We start from the raw sequence: 23,473 nt of genomic DNA on the forward strand, positions 1-23,473 counted from the left end.
ATGCTGGCTCTTGGGTTGTTTTTTTCAGGCTTAATGCTGGCTCTTGGCCAGCATTAGGAGACATCCAGAGAGCTGCAATATTGTGCAGCTGTTCTGGTGGGGTTGGAGTTATTGAAGCGCATAGATAGAAAGGACACAGATAAGTTGGCAACTCAGCTTCATTAGTATGACTGTTGATGGAACATGTTATTTCATTGCTCAAAAGAAAACTTCAGTATTACTGGAACAGATGAAATTCACAAGGGAAACCACACCAAAAAAACCAAAATAAAGGAGACAAAGGAAGATGTTTTACATGCTGGTGATTCACTCTGAGACAAAAGAAAATGAAAGAATATCCCCAACCATTTGGATCCCCAAATACTAAATATATAAACTTATTGCTGTGATAGCTCCTCCAGACATGAGTCATACATTTTAAAACCTTATGGGGTCGATCAATTTAACTTCATAAATGAATTACACCACCAAAACCAGACCAAAACCAGACCAATGTATCCAGACTGGCTCATTTCAACCTTTCAGAGCTGTCGATAAAACTGTGTGTGAGCTGAAATGCTTACCAGCAAAAGCTGAAGGCAGTAAATCAAATTTAATAGGCTGGTTTTGTCAACTGTACAGGAATGATGCCTGAAAAAAACTAACCCAAGCCTGAACTAATGGAATTCCTAAAGGATATGCAAAGACTGTTTCATTTCTACATGCCTAATGTTCTGGGTTTCTGTTTGGTTGTCCTATGTGCATAACCCACAGAATTTCTGAATTAAGACCAGCACTTTACATATAAAATATTTAGAAAGATTTCCAATCCTGACAAAAAGATCTATTGCCTCCCTCAGTAGCTGGTTCCTGTAGTTAATTACCCTCACTTATGTTTAATTTAAATTTGTGTCCCTTCATTTTCCAGCAGCTTGATAATTTTATGCTATTATCTGCTACATTAAAGTGCCCTCCTCTTTCATTTATCTTATGTGGTCAAGTTGCCTTTTAACCTTTTCTTTGCAACAAATTGACATCCTTCTACCTCCCGCTACAGATGACTGTGGCCTCTATAGGCTATAGAGGTGCTTGGGTTTCATTTATTTCCCTTTTGCTGGGGTGACATAAAGAAAAATGGTGTTTCCAGCCTTGTCTTTATTTTCTGCTTTTTTATTTCTCCTACAGTAAATATATTGCCAGTATATGATGCCAGATTGACAAGATGGAAACAGAAGTCAGAATTCTTTACTATCAAACCAACCCCACACTGCCTTCCTCTCTTACAGAGTTCTTTAAGACCATCAGCCTAGGTAGAGATGGTCCCCCCTGATATTTAGATTAGAAAATGTGTTGTATCCCCAACACTGTGGAGTAACCGTGGTCAGCAAATGTCAGCTTCTGTGGTAAAGCCACAAGCCACGAGAGACCTGAGCTTGGTCCCATCCTGGGTCAGGACCAAATAACTAATCTCAAGGCATGAAACGTAGTATCCAGTGATCAAAACCCTGAGCCATCTTATTCTCTGAGTCAAAAATAAAGCTTCTCTAGGTGCAAGAGTGGCATTGCTGCTCTCCACCTTCTCCATCCTCCAAACGAAACAGAAAAGCTGGAGAGGAAGAAAAACCAGCAACTTTCATTTCATTTTATAGTTGGCTGTAGTGCTGATGTTCCCTTAACACTGCATAACATGCTTTGATTAATCTAATAATGGTATGCCCCCAGAAATAGAATGACATCTGCTATTTAAGATAGGTTTGGTACAATTATGCCTTTTGCAGTATTTGTGTCTCATTTCTTTTCAAGGATATGGAACTTCACTTTTTCCATTAGAACTAGAAAAAGATGGCTATAAACATGTCTTCTCCTGTGATATAAAGCTCAAACTACAAAAGATAGATCACACAAAATTACTCTTGTTTGCATTCTGAAGATGGAGCTTGTCATTAGAAAGATGAACACTTCATATTCTTCTTACATTTTCTAATATTATAATGGCAGATATTATGGCAAGCACCATAATCTGTTCCACTGCAGTGCAAACAGTGCACATCACCTAATAACATTGCAAAAGCTAGAGATGGGAGTTCTTTTTTTTTTTTGCCTTCTGTCAGAAAATTGCTGATCCATATAATTACTGCAGTTGCAGAGATGTGCAGTGTTGGGACAGCGTCAGTGCTCTTCTCTGGGCAGCTGCACTGTACTGATACTGTACTGATACTGGGACTGTACTGCTCCCAGCATTGTTATACTGGAAACATAGGTCTGAAAAGCCCTATTTGTATTTTAATACCTGTTGAAGATTATAGGCAAGCTCCAATTCCATAGCTTTTAACTGGGAGATAGCAGCTTGCTGCCCAAGCTGACGTGGATAGAACTGTACACTCAGCAGGGTCCTACCCTCTCCTTGAGAGAGGCAAGGTCAGCAAGTCTGTTTCTTTTCACTTACATCTCACTTAAGAACAATAGCCCATTTTCAGCTTCTCCTCCAGTGACCGAGGCCAGAAAAATCTGTTATGTAGTCACAAATACAGGTAGCGAGGAGTTTTCCAACTCAGCAGATTTCATTTCATGGATCCAAACACAGACGTATCTAAAACATGTCCGGGGAGTGTACTGGTTTGGGCTGAACTTGTGAGCAGGTAGGGAGGACAAACACGGGGACTAGGAAATTACTTGCTCAGCAGGAGGTTTGCCCAGGTTGCAGAAGGCCTGCCGTCAAGTCCATGTTCTGTTGAATTCTGTGTGAGGACGCAATTCTGTCCTTCTGGTGAGACACACCCTCTCTGCTCTGTTTCAGGACCTACTGCAAACAGACTATTCGCTTTGTGCAAAAACTGCCAGAATTAGTGATCTCATATGAAAGGAAGCACTGGATGATGACTTAGTTTTACCAGCAGCTCAATGACCTAAGGATGTTTTTCTTCTAATGCGAACAGGAGCATTTAATCTCTTACTTTACTGGGATCTGTTTGACTTCACCTATCATTATCACAATGACATGTCAGTGGAGAGCAGAGCTAGCCATGGATTATGTACAGTACGCACAACAAATGTAATCAGGCTGAATTATCAGGGATTGAGTCTTGGGTTCCTGGAAATAAATTGCAGTATTATATTTGTCATCTGTGAGCCTTTAACAGCCACAAAACACTCACAGCGTAGGCCTATGGTCAACTTTAAGCAAATTATATGGGGCACTTCAGACTGTGATTAAGATGAACTGGACCCTGCAGAGATATGTGTGTGTTCACCACAATTTATCTTCAAAGACTGTCTATAAATCCTAAAAAAGGAGGTGTTTGTTGGCTTTTGGTGGTTGGTTTTTTTTTTTTTCCTGTTGGGTAAGAGGAGCATTTTAATAGAATCATAGAATCATTTAGGTTGGAAAAGACCTTTAACATATCGAGTCTGACTGTTAACCTAGCACTGCCAAGTCCACCACTAAACCATGTGCCTAAGCACCACATCTACACGTCTTTTAAATACCTCCAGGGATGGTGACTCAACCACTTCCCTGGGCAGCCTGTTCCAATGCTTGATAACCCTTTCGGCAAATAATTTTTTCCTAATATCCAATCTAAACCTCCCTTGGCACAACTTGAGGCCATTTCCTCTTGTCCTATCACTTGTTACCTGGGAGAAGAGACCGACCCCCACCTCTCTACAACCTCCTTTCAGGTAGTTGTAGAGAGCCATAAGGTCTCCCCTCAGCCTCCTTTTCTCCAGGCTAAACAACCCCAGCTCCCTCAGCCACTCCTCACAAGACTTGTTCTCCAGACCCTTCACCAGCTTCGTTGCCCTTCTCTGCACCCGCTCCAGCACCTCAATGTCCCTCTTGTAGTGAGGGGCCCAAAACTGAACACAGTATTCGAGGTGCGGCCTCACCAGTGCTGAGTACAGGGGGACAATCACTTCCCTAGTCCTGCTGGCCACGTTATTTCTGATACAAGCCAGGGTGCTATTGGCCTTCTTGGCCACCTGGGCACACTGCTGGCTCATATTCAGGCGGCTGTCAACCAACACCCCCAGGTCCTTCTCTGCCTGGCAGCTTTCCAGCCACTCATCCCCAAGCCTGCAGCGTTGCATGAGGTTGTTGTGACCCAAGTGCAGGACCTGGCACTTGGCCTTGTCGAATCTCATACAACTGGCCTTGATCCAGCCTGTCCAGATCCCTCTGCAGAGCCTTCCTACCCTCAAACAGATCAACTCTCCTGCCCAGCTTGGTGTCATCTGCAAACTTACTGAGGGTGCACTCGATCCCCTCGTCCAGATCATTGATAAAGATATTAAACAGAACTGGCCCCAATACTGAGCCCTGGGGAACACTGCTTGTGACCGTCCACCAACTGGATTTAACTCCATTCACCACCACTCTTTGGGCCTGGCCATCCAGCCTTTTTTTTACCTGGTGAGGATTTGAAGCAAAAAGGAATATATTTAAAGTTATATGAATATAACAGTATAAATAAGAAAGGAGCGTTTTAAAATCATCTCCAGTTAGAGGAGTACCAGGAATTACATCATGTTCTCAGAGTCCATCATTTACTTTCTGACACTGACACCAGCAGAACCACGATATGGTCCAAATTCATGGCCAAACACATCCTACACTTGTGTCCAATATACACACACACACAAAAAAATCAATTTGATCCTGAGCAAATGCTATTTCAAGGCTTTTCCCTCCACACCTCCAAAACATGACTTTCAGCATTTAAATGTTACTTCATTTACATATGAAGTACATATGTAACTGTTAGAGAACATAGTTAGAAGAACATAACAAACTGTTAACTTCAGTTAACAGAGCTTAAAAACGGAGCAAAAATATCAAGAGAAAGAGGCCAGCTCTTCAGAGGTCCACCAACCTGTATGAGCTACACTGCCTTCAATAAGGCTGGAGGACAAGGAAACTTCTCTGCTGTTGAGCCAGTCAATGCCATGCTCTGTGTACCGCCGGGATCACGAGGCACAGGGCTTCCTCTCTGCTTGCTAGCCTGCCTCTCACGTACGAGCCTGGGGAAAGCGAAGGGACCGCTCTCTTTGGGAATCAGTCACGCCAGATAGCTAACACACAGAAAAGGGAATCAGATCTCATTTTTCGTACTGGCTATGCCCTACATTAGCCCAGCCCAAAGAACCTCTCCTCCCCCTTCCTTGCTTCTCCTAGGTCAGTGGTGACTCATCTGTACTTTAATGGAGGTCTCTGAGGCTTAATTCATTACCTGAAAAGAGCTTTGAGACTATCAAGTGAAGGATGCTACAGAAGTGCAAAGAGGTAATTCTTGTAACTCATATCCACGTGCTACGTATGTACCTTTGTATAATTTTTTTTTCCTTTTATAAAAAGAAAATTTGTACCTGATCCTAGAGCAGGGAGGGAGCCATTCATTCCCTCCGCCCTTCCCCCCACGATGCATCCCACCTTGCTGTTTTGTACGTGAGGTTTGAAAAAGGGGGTCTGACATACCCAACAATCGAATTTGCGTGACCGCGCCATGTAAAACGAAGAACATCCAGAGGGGCTGGGAACAGTCCACGCAGACCTGCATGCCAGTGCCAGCACCGTTGTGACTCAAGTGCAGCTCACCATCCGAATTCACCATAAATCCTAGGATGTCTCCACTCTGGAGGGGGACCACGACTCGGCAGATGGCCCAGAACTCCTTTCGGTCGACCAAGGACTCGGGGTTATAGGGGAGGTCGCTGGGGCGCAAGGTGCTGGGGTCGCAGGACGTCACCCCGTAGGACAGCGTCCCCGTGCGCACGGCGTTGGACTTGTTGATTTTGACGAAAATGGTTTCATTGATCCGAAGGGGTCTGCTGGTGAAAACCAAAGTCCTCTCCTCCCGGGCATGCTCTAGACGGGCCACAGTTTGGTCATCGAGGATTTTGACGTGGGGTCCCCGGAGGTGGTGGAAGCGGAGGTCGCTCTCCAGCTGGGAGGGGAGGAGGTGGGAGTGCTGGGAGTTGAGGGAGTTCTGCGGGATGGGACACGTGGTGGCCATCACGTGGAAGGTCTCCTCCTGCAGGTTGAGGTCGCACAGGCTGACCGAGAGGCGCGTGTCCTCCGTCTCCCGCCGCAGCGAGGGCCGGCGGATGGCGGTGAAAGAGCGGGGCCGCAGGCAGTCGGGAGGAATGATTTCACTGTCTGTGGGGAGAGAGAAAACAAAACAGGGCTCACTTCAGAGAAAACAAAAACATCCAGGAGTTTGCAAATCACTATCGGTTTGGTTGATATGTTTAAAAGGGAAAATCAGAGACCTGCTGCCATTAATAAATTTTCCCCTTTAAAATATGGAAGCAGAGTATCATAAAATGTATTTGCAATCAATCGCTGTTCTTCTACTCTCCCCACCAGCATCACCATTTTCAGCTTCTGAGCAGGCAGACTCAAAATCGATGGAAAGAATTGACCTGGGGAGGATCTCCTTGGAGAGGGGAAGCAGAGGGTAAATAACTGAAATACATCCTGAACATACCAATCAATATCTATACAGGCTCCGAGTTTTCATGCCCTCTTTATTCTCTACAGTAATCCTCATAGATCTAGGAAATAAATATCTAACTACACATTTTTTTAATTTTAAAACAAATGCTATGTTCAGTTCTAATTTATTTATCATCATATGAAATTTAATTAATATTCCTGCATATAATTAATCATTAAGTGTTCTGGTGCTCCCTGCAAACCAGTACAGATATGGATTTCACAGTGCAGAACTTGGGAATATGCAGTTTTCTATAAATAACATACAATCATTTATTATCTCCAAGCCAAATAATTAAAAATCAAATCCACGGATATGTAACAAAGAAAGATGATGCTTACACATTCAAATCCACCAGTGGAAACAGAATTGCACCTTATCCTCTTTGTTAGTCTCACCTGCTGTTTCAAGAGCTAATCATCAATTTCTTTCATTCTTTTTCTAAGGAACATAATCACCTGCCTTTAGTGCCCAAATTACTTTTATTTAACATATCCTGAGCTACACTGTTGCCATAGAATTTTTAAAGAGCAATATACTGAGGAAAAAGCATTATTTAAACAGATTATAAAAGTAAGCTGAGATAATGCAAAGGTTTATACTTCTGCTTGACTTTCTGAACTCTGAGAAGCCCATAGCATCAAGAGACTATTTGCTGTGAGAAAACTGAGCATGTGGGTAGTTCTCTGCAAATGTTTTAATAAGCTATGACCCATATTGACTGTTCCTCTGCGGGAGCTATGCCTGGAGACTGTTGTGGCTTCAAGCCTGGGTCCAAACGACATGAGGTGGGACCACCCTATACAACACAATCCCCCGCAGGTGGCACAGAGCAACACCGCCAGACCCCAGCCTGGGACCTGCCGCAAACATGGCTCAAGGTGGAACGACAAGAAGAGGCAGAGGAGCAGAGACTCGTTCCTAACCCATCTGCTAGGCCCTCGCAGTGGGCACCTCTTCCAGCCACATATCCTTGGGATTTTCTTTCACGACAACAAAAGAGCAGGAACTGAGGTTATCTGAGGATTTTCCCAACGGGATGCACCCTCTCCCAGTACACCAGAGTAGTGGCTCCGTACTGGTATGCCAAGAAAAATGCCAGCTACCGAATAACCAACATCTCCTGCAATATCTGAGGTCTGACTAACAGCCTTTCCTGCCCTCCTCTTCTGGGAGCTGTGACGAGAGCACACTCACACACAGGGTGGCTTCAGTAGAGCTCTTTGCTTTGCTTGAACTGGATTATTCCAGGCTCCTCTTCAAATAAACTGCTATTACAAGGGAAGCACAGTCTCAAAATAAAAATGGGCTTTGTTTCTCATATTTGATTTTCCCCATACAGATATTTCAGCTTCTCTTCCCAGAAATTAATTAAAGAAAGGAAGGAATAAATAAAATCAGAAATTACCCCAAGTAATTTAGAAGTGGGTCGCATTAATGCTTTGCAATATATGGGCTAGTATTTGCATTGCAAGTGCTCCTGCTGGATAGAATTAGACTTATTTTACCCTCCTTTGGCTGGAAACCCACATAGGAGAACAAATTAATACTGGCAGCTGATGACGATCCTTTGGTGTAGGTGAATGGGTAGAGACCTTTCTGAATAGGAACAGAAGGTCCTCTCTATTTTATTCCCTGTAACTATGCATGTGCAGCCTGGCTGACAACTGTGATGTGTGGGTAGCTTGCAGCCAGGGTTTTGAAACAGCTTGTTTTCCACCAGGATGCTTGCATTTCCCTTTGGCTGCTGGACAAAATATCTTTTTCCATCTGAAAAGAGGTTAAGAGAGATGGAGGAGTTCTGCAGACAAGACACATGGCAATGATAGCAAACCAGGGTTACACATCCAACTGTTTTACTTAAATCCATGGGTAGCTCAGATGCCTAGCCACATAAGGGATGTCTCAAGCATATGGGATTGACTGTGAGACTTAGTTCGTTAATGTTTGCCAATACCCATGGAAGAAAGGGTTGCAGTTTACTGGTATCTGAAGTGGGTTTGTGAAAATTTAGAGAGATGAGTCTCTAAGAGATGCTGGCCTGCTCCAGGGCTCTATGTTTTTATAAATCACAAAATACCCAGCCAAAGAAGAAAAAAAATCCCACTGAATATAAAGTAAAACAAAAGTGGGATTAATCTTTTGGGGTGGTAGGTAAGTTGGAAGAGATGTGGAATGCCATTCACCCAGAATAACTGATAACGGCCAAGGCCTATGAAAGAACAATTCTAGTGAAATGTGAAACAAATGAGTGACTTTGAGCAGTTTCTTTCACCAGAACATGCCCAGGAACAAGTTGTTTTCTTCCACTAAAGCTTCAATTGTCACTTTTTAAACACAGACCAAGCTGTTCATGCTGGAGTGGCCCATAAGGCAGCCTTACTCCTGCAGAACATTTACAACTGACCTTTAATGCCTACAAAGGAGGTACTCTCTGTGTAGGAGCGTTCAGGCGCATTTATATTTGCAGAGACAAACCTGGAGCACACATCAAAAAGATGGAATGACTTTATGTGACGAGACTGTAAAATCTGAAACGGGTCCAATGGCCCATTACCAAGGAGATCGCTCAGCTTCAGCCTGAAGAATTTAGAAATCATCCCTTCTTATTAAGTATTCAAGGTTATAAAATTTCCTGTATAAGGCAGTTGGCAGTGTTTCTTTGGGAAAAGTCAACTGATGAGATATACCTCCTCGGGTGAGAATAGATGGACTCGTGAGTGAAGACCACAGCTCTCACTGAGTCTCCAGAGCAAGCTTCAACCCAGCTGGCTGGGGTACCATCAGCAAACTGGCTGTGACCACGGCAGCTCGATGCACGCTGGCTGCCCAGGTAGCCTTCCAGAGAGGATTTGCTGAGCTCTGCATCAGTGCAGTTATGGTGCCAATGCCAGTTTAGAGACTTAAAGTTTCTGGTAGCAATATAGGCATAGCCAAAGCAGAAAGGATTTCTACTAAATACAAATTTTCTGCTCCTCAGCTGGAGAATCCGAGACTTTGACTTTTTGTAAAGGACGCCTAACTTCACAAATCCCTTTGTATCTTTTTCTGGCTTTGTTTAAGAAAAAAAGTGACCAGAAGGAGCAAAGTAGAACTGAAGGACACTTGAGCAGTTCAGCCATCTTCTGTTTTCTCCTCCTCTTTAGTGGGGTTTATCTGCAAAATTTAGATTCGCGGCAGCTGATGCCTTACACAGAAAATCAACTTGAAGTATCTTCCTCAAACCAGGGGCCTCCAAGCTCTCTGTTTTCCTGCTCAGAGGGCATGGAAGAGCCTCCTGCTTTGGGCAGGCTCAATGAAACTGCAGTAACGCTTTAAAACAGCACTTACAAGGAGCTGGTGAGCAGCCAGATACAGCTGTAATCACGGCATCCAGATCAGAAGTATTTCACTACCACCTTTTTTTTGAATGACTGACAAATGTTGTCTTCTTAAAATCACTTATTTCCTTAAACATGTATAATATGTATAATACATATTTATTATGATATCACATATATATGCACATTTAGTATAGCTACATGTACACCCAAACACAAACACATTTCTAATCACCAGCATGCAAAGATCATCTCAGCCCCACACAAACCCAAAGGGGATGTGTTGCTGTCAGACTGTCAAATCATTATTTCCTTGCTCTTTTTCTTTTTCAGTACTGTCTGTTACTGCCTGAAGGCTTGACTTTCCAAGGTCATGAGCAGCCAGTATTCACACACCTGTAAAGGATCTGAGGAAGCAGAGCAAACTCAGCACACGCGCACACACACACACGCTGGAAACCTGCAGAGTCCAGTATTTAACTACAAGCTCTGGGGACACAGATCTCCTCCTCTTGATGAGTTTTCTGAGATTGGTGCAATCCTATAGCCTCACATGAATTGTATTTCTCCAGAGTAGGGGGCTGCAACCTCTCTCCCGAATGAGCTATGGAAGACCCAGTATAAATAAACCGATCTTGAGACTTATTACTAAAAAAAAAACCTTAAAATTTGGGGAATCAGACTGATAACCTAAGAACCTTTCCCATTTCTAATGATCTTCCGTCCCGGGAGAGAGAAATGCTGAGAAAACAAGGAACAACCTAGTTATTCCTTGCATCTGGAGAACATTTCTGTCCTCAGCTCATAAGCAAAGAGTAAAAAATTGATAAGGTCAGAACCTTGCTGGTGTGGTCCTTCCCTTCCCATGCACAGCCCCATGTTCTTTCCTTCCTTCTGTTCTTTGCTTTACTTCTTCACAAGTGCATTTTTCTTCTCTTAATCCCTTACTTCACTGGGTAATAGTATTTTTAGTGAGTACTGGTGCTCATTGTATAATTTCCGTGACCAAGGAACCTCAGAGGTGCTAAGCTACCAAAACACATCTTGAAGTCAGTGGCCCCTACAAGAATATTCTATATAAATATACAACTGCAAAAGGATGTATACTGTACTATTCCCACCACACTGGAAGGGCTCCATTCCTACTCAGCAATGCAGATGAAGGCTCCTTTTCCCACCATCAGCAGTACCTGTCGCAAGGGGTTACACAGGGAGGACAGCTGGCCTTCCAACGCCTGGAACCTTTCGCTATCTCCTCCATGGTCTACAGCAGACTCATGCAGCTAACAGCCCATTTGGCAAGACTTCGACATTGCAGGGCAATGTGGTTGAAATATGAGGTAGATGTATCACGCCGTAAAATAACATTGCACTCAAAGGCAACTGGGAAAAGCAACCAGTCATAAGATGAGAAATAAACCTGTGCTTCTGGAAACCTTCTGTCACTCACAGCCTCGTGCTCCCCATCGTGGGAGTGCAGGTATTAATCCCAGCTCAGCTGCCTGCCTTGCGAACTCTGCCCGTGTCATGGTGTGGAAATCTTTGCTCCCCTCCTGACTCAGTCCTATCGAGCTGATGTATACTGCTGGGGAACTGCCACGCTTCAGCACAGAAGTAGCCAGAACAATTTCTATATGTTGTTTATAGGTCAATTTATTATGTCCTTTAAGGTGACTGAGGACTGAAAATCTGGTAAAATGAAAACAACTTATATTCTCATTTATCCCTCCTAAAATAAGCATGAAGATCACTGTGACTGGAGGCAAGGAGCGATACCCGTTCCCAAACCCCTTTGGTTACCAGCTTGCCCGACGTGTGTATGGCACGCAGTCCACAGCATCACCTCCACTGGAAAGAAGAAGAGTAGCTGTGACTGGGTCTGGGAAGAGAAGGACCTCTGTGTGGCCCTGGGTTCAAAATCCACCCAAATTAACGGGCGACTGGAAGCAGATCTTCATGCAGTCTGCTGCACTCATGGTGTTAAAGATGTCCTCACCACTGTGGGATGCTCTGCTCTAGGCTTTCTCGGTCTCTGCTGCATGTATCTTAAGTGTTTTATTGTACCAGGAGGAGCTAAGCAAACAGGAGAGTGAAAATTGCCCTTACTTAAAATGAACGCAGGAGAAAAACTGAGAAATGAAGAAGGCCGAGGCCACGCCCACGGTCATTAAGAGGCAAAGCTCCACGCACAGAGCACGTCCAAAGTGCTCTTGCCCGCTGGCGATGTGTCTGAGTAGACACTCATCAAACTATTTGTTCTCCTGCAAACTTGTACTCTCCATGTGAGGTCTGGAGAGGAGGCTGGGCTCTGCCGTGCTCAGCATAACGCTGCGGAGACCCACGCTCCCGGGCGGATGCTTCTGCTCTGATGCTACCACGGGTTTCCCCCTCCCCTCCCTGCTTGTTACTGTTAAATCCTGAATTTATATGATCCGAGACCACTCCATTGTGTTTATTTCTCATAAACCATCAGGCGCCAGAATGCAGCTTCTCAGATCATACAACGAAGCCACTTTCAGAGCATTATTGTAGCATGTGGGAGGCAAATGTTTAAAATCCCTCAAAGGAATGATTCAGACTAAAAACCTCCTTTGCCATATACTTAGGAATTCACTTCTACAAAGTACATTTCCCTTTATGAACAACCGAGAAATCAAACTGCCTGAGTTATTGCCTCAGATCAACCATTCCTTCTCCTTGAAAACACCCACATCAAATCAAGGACATCAGTTAAGTAAATACCTACTTATACAATACCTGTATATGTGCATGTCTCTATTTCATTGACAGTATAAATATCCCATTTCAAATAAAGCTGCTTCCTTCTGCTCTCATTGCTCTGGCTCTCTTTTCACACATGCTTACAGGAATATATGAAAAACTACAGCCAACAGACAATTTCACTTGTACCAGCTATATATGTAAGATGCCCAGGCTGCTCTTTAAGAGACAGTAAAATCTGCTCTAAGGCAAACAGCATCTGAGATCAGGACTCAGCTGCTGGGCTCTGCAGCAGAAGACACTTCTCACCACATAAACAGAAAGGATATATAAATGGTGAGTGGGAGGCAGGAAGAATTAATGTTCTTATTTTATAGAGTGGAAACCGTGGGATGGAGTAAGCTGTCTAAGGGACAGATGACTCCTCTGGCAGAGCTGTTAAGTGAAACCTCTTGGAGTTTAGCCCAGTGCACGACAAAACCACCCCGTTTTCCACGGTGCACCCTGTCATTTCCTAACTCTCCATTCAATGCCTTACTCTCTGCCTCCTGCTCCTCTGCTTCCATCTGCAGGTCGCTCCTCTCACTTCAAAAGTCAACCTACCTGGGACTCCTCATCCTTTATGGGATCCCAACACTCAGTATGGAAACCATTGCTCAAGAATTCCTCCTTCACCAACACAGTGGCTTGGTATCACCACACGGTCAATGGAGGGCAAACATACGTTTCGTGTGCACTCGCATGGTTACAGCGGGAGTTAATGGCTACACGCAACTTTTGGCTTCTTGCTCGTCGCCATCTGGAAGCCAGGCTAACCGATACGTCATCAGAGCCATTTCCATTGCAGGAATGGCAGGTATTTAAATCAACTGAGTGCATTTATTTGCCTGTGACCAACACAGTCCAAATTAGCTTTCTGACAAGATCCTCGGGTGTTTTTCCAATATTACTGAAAGCATTTGAGAGAATTTCTGCTATAACCAAGGGGTAGAAGTCAAAGTCCAAGCCAAGGGTTACAAACAGCCCAAAGCTGGAGTTTGTCTGTGGGAGAAATCATTCATGTTTACACTAAAAATTGTCACCAGATTTTAAAGCTGGGTTACAAAAGAAGGCAGACCATCAACTCTGTGGAGCCAACTGCAAGGCTACAAACATCTGCCACGTTAACAGAAATGAGTGGCAATCAACAGTGCTTAACAAACATCTCACAGGACTGGTCTTTGCTTTGTGTTTGCATTTGCTTGGATAAAAATCAGCATTTCTTTCCAGGCATTTTGGGAGAGATGGAGCACTAAAGCTATTTGGTTTGCATGACTCAGTTTTGGAGAGGTGATAAAAAACGGGATGGAAGAGGAAAACTTAGCCTTTTAGTTGTTATCAACTGATAGGTGTTTGGTAAATTTATGGTGCAAATCTCGTGGCTTCACGTGGCCATTTAGCACCAATCCTGCTTTGAGGGAATGGTGCCTTAGCACCATTAGGCACAGGGCAGCTGGTGTCCTGCCAGGTGAATCTCAGGAAACCCTTGGGATCTCTTCAGAATACTTTTCTAGAGGTAGAAATATCCCCTCTTGGCTTACTGAGTTTATCACGAATTTCTTGTCGTGGATTGTCAATGCTGTACCAATAGTACAGACAAAATATCACAGCAAAACAAATCACAAACAAACAAATAAAAACCCCCAGATTCTAAAAGAATGTGAGCTCACATACTGCCCGCCTCGAAGCTGAAATATTCAGAAAGAAAAAATACAAACTCCTGAGCTTTAGGGAATTGCAGCTGTTTTTAAGCCAGAGTGAACAATTGCAGTTTCCAGGCCACCTTAGTAATTGAATTGATCATCTGCATATTCTTCAATAAAATCTAAGGAATGAAAGCATACAATTTCATACATGAATAAGACTATAGTTGAAGGTACAAAGGTGGAGTACTGACTGATAAATTGTAGGTTTGGGACATGTGCTACATAATAAAGTTATGCTCTGAACCAGTCTGGTTCATAACAAACATTCATACAATTCTGAGTAACATCTGTAAGCATGTCAAACCGATTTGAACATATGAAACGGCACAAAGAGCATAACTAGCCTCATAAAATTAAAATAAATTACTGTTTTCCTTAGCAAATATGAATGTTTTGAAAGAGCCTGACAGTAGATTATGAAGAACAAACTTCCATATGTGTGTTACAGTTGTGGATTTGTTTTCTTTTCCACAAAAGCTGATGCTCCGAGAGAGTCTGCAGGGTGCTGGCAACATCTGCATTACAAACAACATGCTTTGGTTTTCATTCAGGAAGGCTTTTCATTTGGGGTAAACTCATCCTCCCCAGCCAGCAGTTCTGAAGACTGACAAATGTCCTTCAGGTTGAAGATGTGCTTAACCACTGCCACAGCCACCTCTGGCTGGCGGCACTTCCGCGTCTCATTCCCTTTATTATGTTCATGGGTTTTCCGTTTGATGTTTCCTAACTCCCCCTAAAGTCAGAGAAATATGGTTTGAGCAGAAATCAAGTGCTTTGGGTTTTGTGGATACCACCTAATCCCCGTTACTCACTCCTTAATCTATCTCCCACTCACACACATCAAGTCTCTGAATTTTACTCCCACCCTGATGCAATGATTTCCACCTCCATTGCCCCAGGCCTGCTAGGCTCCATGTTCAGCTATTATTATCTTGCTTGAAAACCACAGCAAAATGATCATCACTTTTAGGACCATCTGATGTTTCCTGATCTTTAAGATATAAACTGCTCTGTAGAAAGTTCCTTGGTTTTTTATTTCTTCATGGGAAATTGCAAAAATTGCAATTCCTGGCCGTCTAATGACTTTATAGAGCCCTCTTCTCATACCCAGTGACTCCATTGCTTACTCCTGGCACTATCACTGCTTTTACCCTCCTTTCCTCCTAGAAATTTCAACCCTGTTATCTCACCTATTCAGGTAAGACAGTAGTTCACCATTGCATGCAGTGCTAACCCCACAGCTTTACCTTCATGTACTGTGTTGCAGAACACTATGGGCTCCCAACAACTCTATTTCCAATCCTCCTTACATTACTGTGCGAATGTTTCCATAGCATCTCAGCACTCACAGCCAATTCCCAAGCTACATCAGATACATCCCTTCATCCCCTGAATCATCTGACAGCATTTTTTCTTCAAAACAAGTACTTTCTTCCTCCTTCCCATCCATCATCCTCCCTCCCATGGTATTTATGTATCCTGCATTTATCCTTTTTCACTTGCTTTCATTTACCCCTGTGTCTTCATGCAGGCGTGGAGATGATGACTCCTTCTCCAACTTCTCCCTGCATTTCCCAGTGAAAGGCTCCTGCCGTTGCTGACAGTTTTACAGCCAGCCACTCAGGGAGAATTCAACACACCAACAACCACCTCGTCCCTGCCAGGGTCTCCCCAAGGTCCAGCACCTTACCCAGCACCATCGCATATTGACCTGAATTAACGCCATCGGGTCTTCCCCCTTTTCCTTAGGAAACCCAGAAACGCTGCTGGCGACCTTCCTGGGCTCACTGCAGTCCTTTTGGTCTGACAGGGCTGCCCAAAGGCACTGCTAAATGATAAATTGCCTGGACATCACAAGGATTTTGCTGCCCCACAGCTACCTCACTAACCAGAGCTAAGAGCACAACCTTTTCTAGTGAAGACGCAACCTGTGAAGGGCAGTGATATGTAATATTTCAGCCAACTGCCTGAAGAAAAAATAAAATAAATTGGAAAGATACAGTATTTCAGGCTAACCTGAAACAAAGTGCTCAGTTTATCTTACTTCCTTTTATAAAAGCAAAGGAATATTGGACTGAGAGCTTCTCCAGTTGATTTCTGGGGCTTGTTTGGAAATCACTGTCACCATTTTCAAGATTAAAATGTTATTTCAAGACTCAAAATTGAAATATATAATTTCGAAAATAGTGAAAGAAAACAGTTAGAGTTTGCCAAAAGTGTTTCAATTTTTCAGCCATGACTAATTAAGTTTACAGATCATCTCTCCTCCTCCAAGCTGGTTCCGGACCTAAAGATCCAACAACTGTATTTCTGAAAGAATGCACATAATGCTATTTGTCCAGAATATTTTCTTTGTTTTAATTCCTAGTATCTCTTTCTTGGAGAATTTCTACCCCAGAATCCAGTATGAAGAACCTCTCAAAAATTTTCTGACTTATTTTCCACATGTACAAAATGACAGTGCAGCCATTACACCCCATCCACCCCACTCCTATTCTAGAGAATGGTGCGGTCTGCAAGATGCTCTCTCCCAGTTACGCACAGAAACAGTAAACCAAGACTTTGTTTGATGAGCTTGTTTTAAAACAGCAAATTATTGCAGTCTGCACCAATTCAGAAAAGTTCAGCACGTGTTTAGGTCTGTTCCATTTCATGACGGCACTTAAACATCCACTTCACCTAAACAAGTATTTATATCCTACTGAAGGCAACAGGACATACACATGAGCATATCAGTAGTCCCAAATCAGGGACACAGGGTAAGGTTTAAAAACTACATTCCACATCAAAACAAAAAAGTCCTTATGCCAAACTCCACTCTCCATCGCTGTCCCATTGCATCCTGCCAGTGGAGTGAACAGCAAAGGAGATTTCCTGAAACAGTAACCCTAAATCAGTCATTCTAGCTGCCATGGCTGGACAAAATTAGGGGGGAATCAAAGAGAGAGCCAATGCCCACTTCGGTCAATTGAAAGGTTCATCTTTTCAATAAATTCTTTATATATTCTGCCATGGGAAATGCCTGTTATGCTTGCACTTTCTTTATGAATTATTTTGATACCCTGAACTAAAGGAACTAAAGAGCTGAATCTTGTTACCAGAGCCTCAGCTAACTCCGTAAGAAGCAAAAAGACAAATTCTGCTCTCACTTACCCCAGGGAAAGCTTCAACACCTTCGCTATCAGTAAAGCTAATTGAAATGCACAGATCATTGGATGTGGCCTCAAAAGGTTTAGACAGAAAGACAGGAGGCTTTTCTGAAGCTGCAAAGGGAAAGTATAAACAAGGATCAGCCAGAGGGCCGCAGCTGGCTGCCAGTCAGGGCAGTGTAACCTTGCTGAAGCCACGGGATTTGCACGGAGAGCAAGGCCCAGCGTGCGCTGCTGGATGCTAAATGCAGCTGCAGCCCCAGATGAGATGGAGGATGGTCTTTCGGGGGAACTGGATCCAGCCCCTGTGGTGGACAAAGCTGGACTGTCTGATGGGAGCCAGGCACTGACCTAGAGGGAAAAGCCCTCCTGCGACCATCTCACAGCTTCCCCAGTAAAACCACTGCCCCACTGAAGTGCTAGCTATAGGCATGGCCCTGGAGAGATCCCTGAGTTTGCAACTGGTTGGTGCTATTACTGGTCCCTGAGACCTTTGAGGAGGGGTCGGGAGATGGGTGAGACACAAGCACCTAAAAATGCAGTGAGTTTTTTGGCTCTCTTCCCTTTCCACAGGGTGATTTTCCTTTTCTTCTTTGACCTCTCATTAAACTGCTGTGACAGATGTCTGCTGTTTCTCAGCAGCTTCCTTTTGCCACATGATGCCCTGTTGTACTGTCCATGCATTTTCAGTAGGATTTAACATTTCAGCTTATGCTGAAGGTCACTCTCTCTGACTGACACACGCTCTAAAACTCTTCCTTACCTGCTTGTAATGTATTGGGTTTGCACTAGTTTGGCTACGTATGGGTACCAGTGTTCATTCACCCACTTGTCCAGTTTCAATCTGTTAGATTGCCGTGCCTTTATTGTTATCCTCTGTTTCTGTTAGCCCACGATGCTATACTTCTCTCATTTGGGAAACAGCTAATCAACCCCCTACCTTTTGATGGCTTGTAAACAATAAAGGTTAGCTCCAGAATGTCATGAACAAGCTTAGTTTTGGAGATTAGACTGAACTGGGAATAATCAGCAACAAAAAGAGCCAATAGAGCACCATTATAGGCTGCTATCTCTCTTGCTGAGATCTATATGGACTAGAGAGATGGTAACGAAGATAGGGGTGACTCACCCAAACTCAAGGATTTTTCATCCCATTAATAGACTCCTTTCTCTTCAGCTTCTGCCTCCTTCAGCATCACAGTTTAAAGCAATATTTGGTGACAATGTTATTGTGGACCTTTCTGCACATACTCTGAACTGTTGTAGGGAACTATCAAACCCTTGCTACATAATAATAAAAATTGCTGGGCTTACATCAACTGAAATGTCATCACCAGCACCAGTGATGTCTTGCTCAGTCTAAGGAATCTGTGATCGACCCCAGGTCTGTCTGGGACCTGGTTATCAGAAAAAAACAGTCCCTCTCTCCACTCTGCTCAGTACGGTCCCACCATTCCTGGTACTATAAAAGCTTTGACTTTAAAAATGTATGCTTTATTTTTTCATTTACAACTGGGAAAATATTCTTTGTTTCCAAGCACGGATGTATCCAGTCATCAGAGCAAAAGCCCGGATAATTCACATTTGCATTCATTTTTGCCCACCACAGGACGGTACTGGGAAGGCACACAGCTAAAAACCATGCATTTCTGAAAGCTAAAAGAGAAGAAAAAGCAGATGATGTGCTCAAATTTAACAGCATCCTAATACCTAAAACAGAGAAGAAAGGGTTACTGCTGGCTGTATTTCTGTTCTGTAACTCTTTTTCATATCAAAGTAAGCAAGGGAAAAAAAAAAACCAAACCAAAGAGGAGTGTAGATGACATGCTCAGGAGAAAGCCAGTGGATATGTGCAGAAAGGGCCCCACGAAGCTGTACACGCTCTGCTCCAGCCCGGGCTGAAGCCGCATTACCAGCCCCGTTTGCTCTGTGTCCGTAGGAGACACAAAGCACCCGGGACAGCTGTTGCCATAGCCACCCCTTTACGTCCAGGGTCAAGATTCTCTCTGCACAGAAATATTATTTACAAGGTGGCTTAGGTGTGCCTTGCGCCTGGCAGTTAAAAACGGCAAGTCCCATCCCAGGGGAGCTTTCGGCCCAAATTAGACATTACGCAGCAAGAGGGTATGATAAACACAGGGAAGAGAGGGTCAGGGCGAGAGGGTGAGATGCTGCGTATACGCCCTGTCAGCTCTTTTCTTCTTCCTATTAAACATCGTAAGGGCTCTGCATCCCTGCACATTTTTGCAAGCGTCCTGCTGGTCTGTTATGCTGCAGCCACTCGGTGACGACACAGCCGCGGCTGGGACGGGCTCCACGGCCTCTCCAGGCAAAGCTGAACCCTCAACACTAGAGCTAAACAGCCCTTTTGAGAAGCTGTCAGCGCTGCCAGGCCCATGAAACCCCCCTGGCCCAGCATCGTTCCCTCCACTAGCTCGCCGTGGTGCAGCCGCACCGTCCCGCGCCCGCGCTGCCGTGCTGCAGGCAAGGAAAATGGGCTGCTGTCGGCAGACCTACCATTTCCAACAGGGCCTGGCATCTAGGGCGATGTGGGGGCAACATTTAGTCCCTGAATTGGCACGGAGAGATCATCGGGCTCATAACGACTGCTGGAGTAGGCATGAACGTGTCCTGAGAGCAACAGGACTTAACAGTGAAGAGAAACCGGAGTTACCCAGCGTCCGAGTTACTACAGCCTTCTCCCTGCACCCAAGGCACCACACAAACTTTACTAGCAGGGGGGCCAGACTGACAGCAGTGAGAACAGAAATTGTCTCCATCTGCCGTCTTGCCGACGGCCAGCGCGGCGCATCCCGAGCCCCTGCATCCCACCAGGGAGAGGTGAGGTTCAGCCAACCCGCGCTGCTGGCTCTGCCCCATCAGCTCTGCTGCGATGGCTGCCTCGCAGCTGGGAGAGCTGCCTGCAGCAGAAAAGCTGCCCCGTCTGCAGCGAAACGAACAGAGATCGCCACCATAGCATGAATCTGCAGGAACAGTGATAAATGACAACTTTGCTATCCACTGCATTTCACTGCTTCATCCTGCCAGAAGCATTTCACCTGGCTCTGTTAAAGCTGCCGCGATCGCCCATGCTCTCGCAGGCTCAGGTGATGCAAATTCCTTCCCGAGTGGGGTTTGCAGCACTTTGAAAATTCATATTTACGGGCAACATGAAACAGACAGAATTTAATAAGGAAACAAATAACAGGATGGCTGCTGGGTTCAGTTTTACATCTACAATCAAAACATCTATGGGGTTAGCAGGTTTTTTAACTGCAGGTGAAGCTGCTGCAGAGCTGAGGGTGCCAGTTCATTGCTACACAGCAGCTTCGCCTGGCGCCCAGCCAGCTGCAGCACCCATGGGTGCAAGTCAGAAGGAAAGTGTGGTTCACGTGCCCACTTCGGGCTGTCCACTCCTACATTAACCCTGCGAGAAGCTCCCCAAAGGCTGCTGATTAGAAGGCACCATCCTCCCGCTCTGTCCCCAGGAGGACACAGTCACCTCTACACTCACATCCTCCTGCCGATTGCCGCCCGTGCCCCAGTGCCCAGTTTTGGGAGACGAGTCCCAGCTCAGGGTGTCAGGGTGGCCCTTCCCGGAGGCACCAGTGCTACGACATGGTTCACGGTCCATTTAAAATTAGCCATCCCAAGTAACCTCCAGAGTCTACTTTCTCCAGCTCTCAGCCCTCTGGGAAACCCTCTTCTCCCCAGAAATTTGACATTTCTTAATCTTGGCTTGTTTTCCAGGTCAGCAGTCTCATTCGTGTCGAACGCTGTCTCTGTGCCGTTGCCATCCTGCTGAGAGCGCCTGCTCCACGGGCAGCTGGAGGCAGAGCCGCGGGAGCCAGCTACTTTGACAGCAGCTACGCACTCACTTGGAGAATGCTCTGCCACTGCCGTACCTGTCAAACCACCTCAAAGCCATCACAAGCACACGTATCACTGCTCCGAGAAATTAGCAGGAGGGGAACGATCCAAGGGACAGACACAAGCAAGCCATGCATGGCCAGGATTAGCCACTGAGCCCTGCAGGCTCCTTCCCTTTACCTCCCTGGCCATCTCGGTGCCATGCCCGTGGCCGTGCATTGCCTGCTTGTCTGCACTGCACAGCCACCTCTGCTTTGCTGGAGCTTGCAGCCCCTGCAGCTAAATTCAAGGCCGGGCAATCCAGCACCATTAAGGAAAAGGATCAGGATGGTGCCAGGCAGCACTCGCTGCAAAAAATGACACCGCTGCAACGAGGGTACTCAAATCTCAGCCTGCAAGATCCGAGGCAGGGTCGCACTGGGATTGACTGCTATCTTAAAACTGCAAAAAAAGTTATTTTGCCCTAATTTAATTGTAGTTAGCACTGGCACCATTAGTTTTGGCAAACCTTGTTGTGTCAAGCCATCTAACTCTGGCCTGCTGTAGACCCGGGGCAGTCTCCTGCCCCCAAAGCAAGATGCTTCTTGGTGGACTTCTCGGGTAATAAAAAAAGGGTCACTTTTTCCCAAAACAGAACAAGGCACCAGTGAGTGCATGTGCCTAAGCACCTCCCATTATCAAACTGCTTTTCAACTCCAGACCGAAAGCTCAGCTTAGGCTGCAATTTAAAGTGAGGACCATTTCTGCCTCAAACGGCTCAGCATCATCATCAGTTTCCCCCCATGCACATGGGAGTGTAAACGCTCATAATTATTCAGCTGGTTCTGTGGTTTTACATTGAAAATATGTTGCTATGGAGAGCGCAGCACGGGAACATGCAGCCGCCACAACACCACGGCAGAAGCAGCCCTCGGCAGAAGCAGCCCACAGCTTCTGCTGATATTTGCAGGCCCTCCGCTGCCATCCACACAAAGGCTGAAAATAGACCTAAAGCTCAAATGAAGCATCTGTAACACTTCATTTCTGACCATCCCTCCCCGAGGCACCAAGACTTTTCACAGAAATCATACCAAGCATCCCACATACGCTCTGACGTCACCTCACTGATTTCTAATTCCTCGCTGCGCACATGCCTCGAAAAGGAAATTCCTTCCAGCCCCATTTTCATTCTATGTCCTATTTTTGTCGGGGAAGCAGGTTTTCCTCCGGAGTCACCCTTCTGCAGGTACCCCCAGGGCTGCTGCTCAGTCCTTGTTATCTTTTGCCCACAACATAAAGCAAATTCCTTGTGCTGCTCCACCCTGTTGCCCTGCTGACTGTGAAGGATCTGATTTCTGTCATCTAAAGCTGACCTTAGCAAAGGTCATTCAGCAGCAGCAAAGTGATCTCCAAATACATATTCAGTGCAGGGGAAACTGTCTGTACCATTAAAGTCCCAGCCTTCGCAGTCTCCAAATGCACGGGCTGGGTCTTGTAGGATGCTGAGCATTTTCTGGTCTCGCTGACTTCATGAGACTTGGGAGAGCTCAGCAAAAGCAACATAGACTTAAGCCCACAGCACCGTGAATGAAGAATACCTTTGGGGGTTTTCTTTCCTGTGAATTTTTAAAATATCTGAAATACTGTTTGTTTTCTTTCTCATATTCTGGATAAATCCTCAACTGAGCCATACACATGCAGCGATCAGCCCTTGATTTCTAAAAATGTATTTGTATTAAGCTATGAAATTATTTACAGTGGCCATAAACATCCTCCCAGCATCTGGCAGCTGGGAGAGCGCCTTGGAACTCACTAATTTACTTACATTGTAAACCACTTTCTAATAAATAAATAAGCTCTTAATATCTCACCCAAAAAAAGAGGCACATTGCGTACAATACTATATTTAGGGGTCCTTTGGAGGTCAAGGATTCAGCAGCTGAATTTCTCTGAGAATCTTTCTTTGGTGCGTGTATGTTTATGCCCAAATGAATTGTCAGCGGAATGTCTTTATTTTGAAATCAGTTTAAAGTTATCGCATTGCTTTGAACGCTGGAGAAGCAGCTGCTTGTTTCTTGTTTTGTCTGAACTGGGGTCAAATTCTGATCTACGGGGCAGAAAGGGGCACTTAAAAAAGCCAAGTAAATTCTTGCCGATCCCTTAGTAGTCACCTTCCTGGGAGGGACTGCTGAGCCTCCGGGCTGGCTCCCGGGGTGGGG

The 23,473-nt window shown here is 45.0% G+C and overlaps 1 protein-coding gene across 2 annotated transcripts in view; it reads right to left on the minus strand.

Annotated features, from left to right (window-relative positions):
- Window positions 1-23,473, minus strand: part of NEURL1 (neuralized E3 ubiquitin protein ligase 1) — a 166,664-nt gene that overhangs the window by 14,521 nt on the left and 128,670 nt on the right. For both annotated transcript variants that reach the window (XM_075504619.1, XM_075504620.1), the window contains exon 4: window positions 5,450-6,130. In XM_075504619.1, coding sequence (XP_075360734.1) covers window positions 5,450-6,130 — 681 coding nt within the window. The remainder of the gene's footprint in view (window positions 1-5,449; window positions 6,131-23,473) is intronic.

The sequence above is a fragment of the Mycteria americana genome, chromosome 6 (genome assembly GCF_035582795.1).
Source record: "Mycteria americana isolate JAX WOST 10 ecotype Jacksonville Zoo and Gardens chromosome 6, USCA_MyAme_1.0, whole genome shotgun sequence".
In the NCBI taxonomy this organism is placed as follows: Eukaryota; Metazoa; Chordata; class Aves; order Ciconiiformes; family Ciconiidae; genus Mycteria; species Mycteria americana.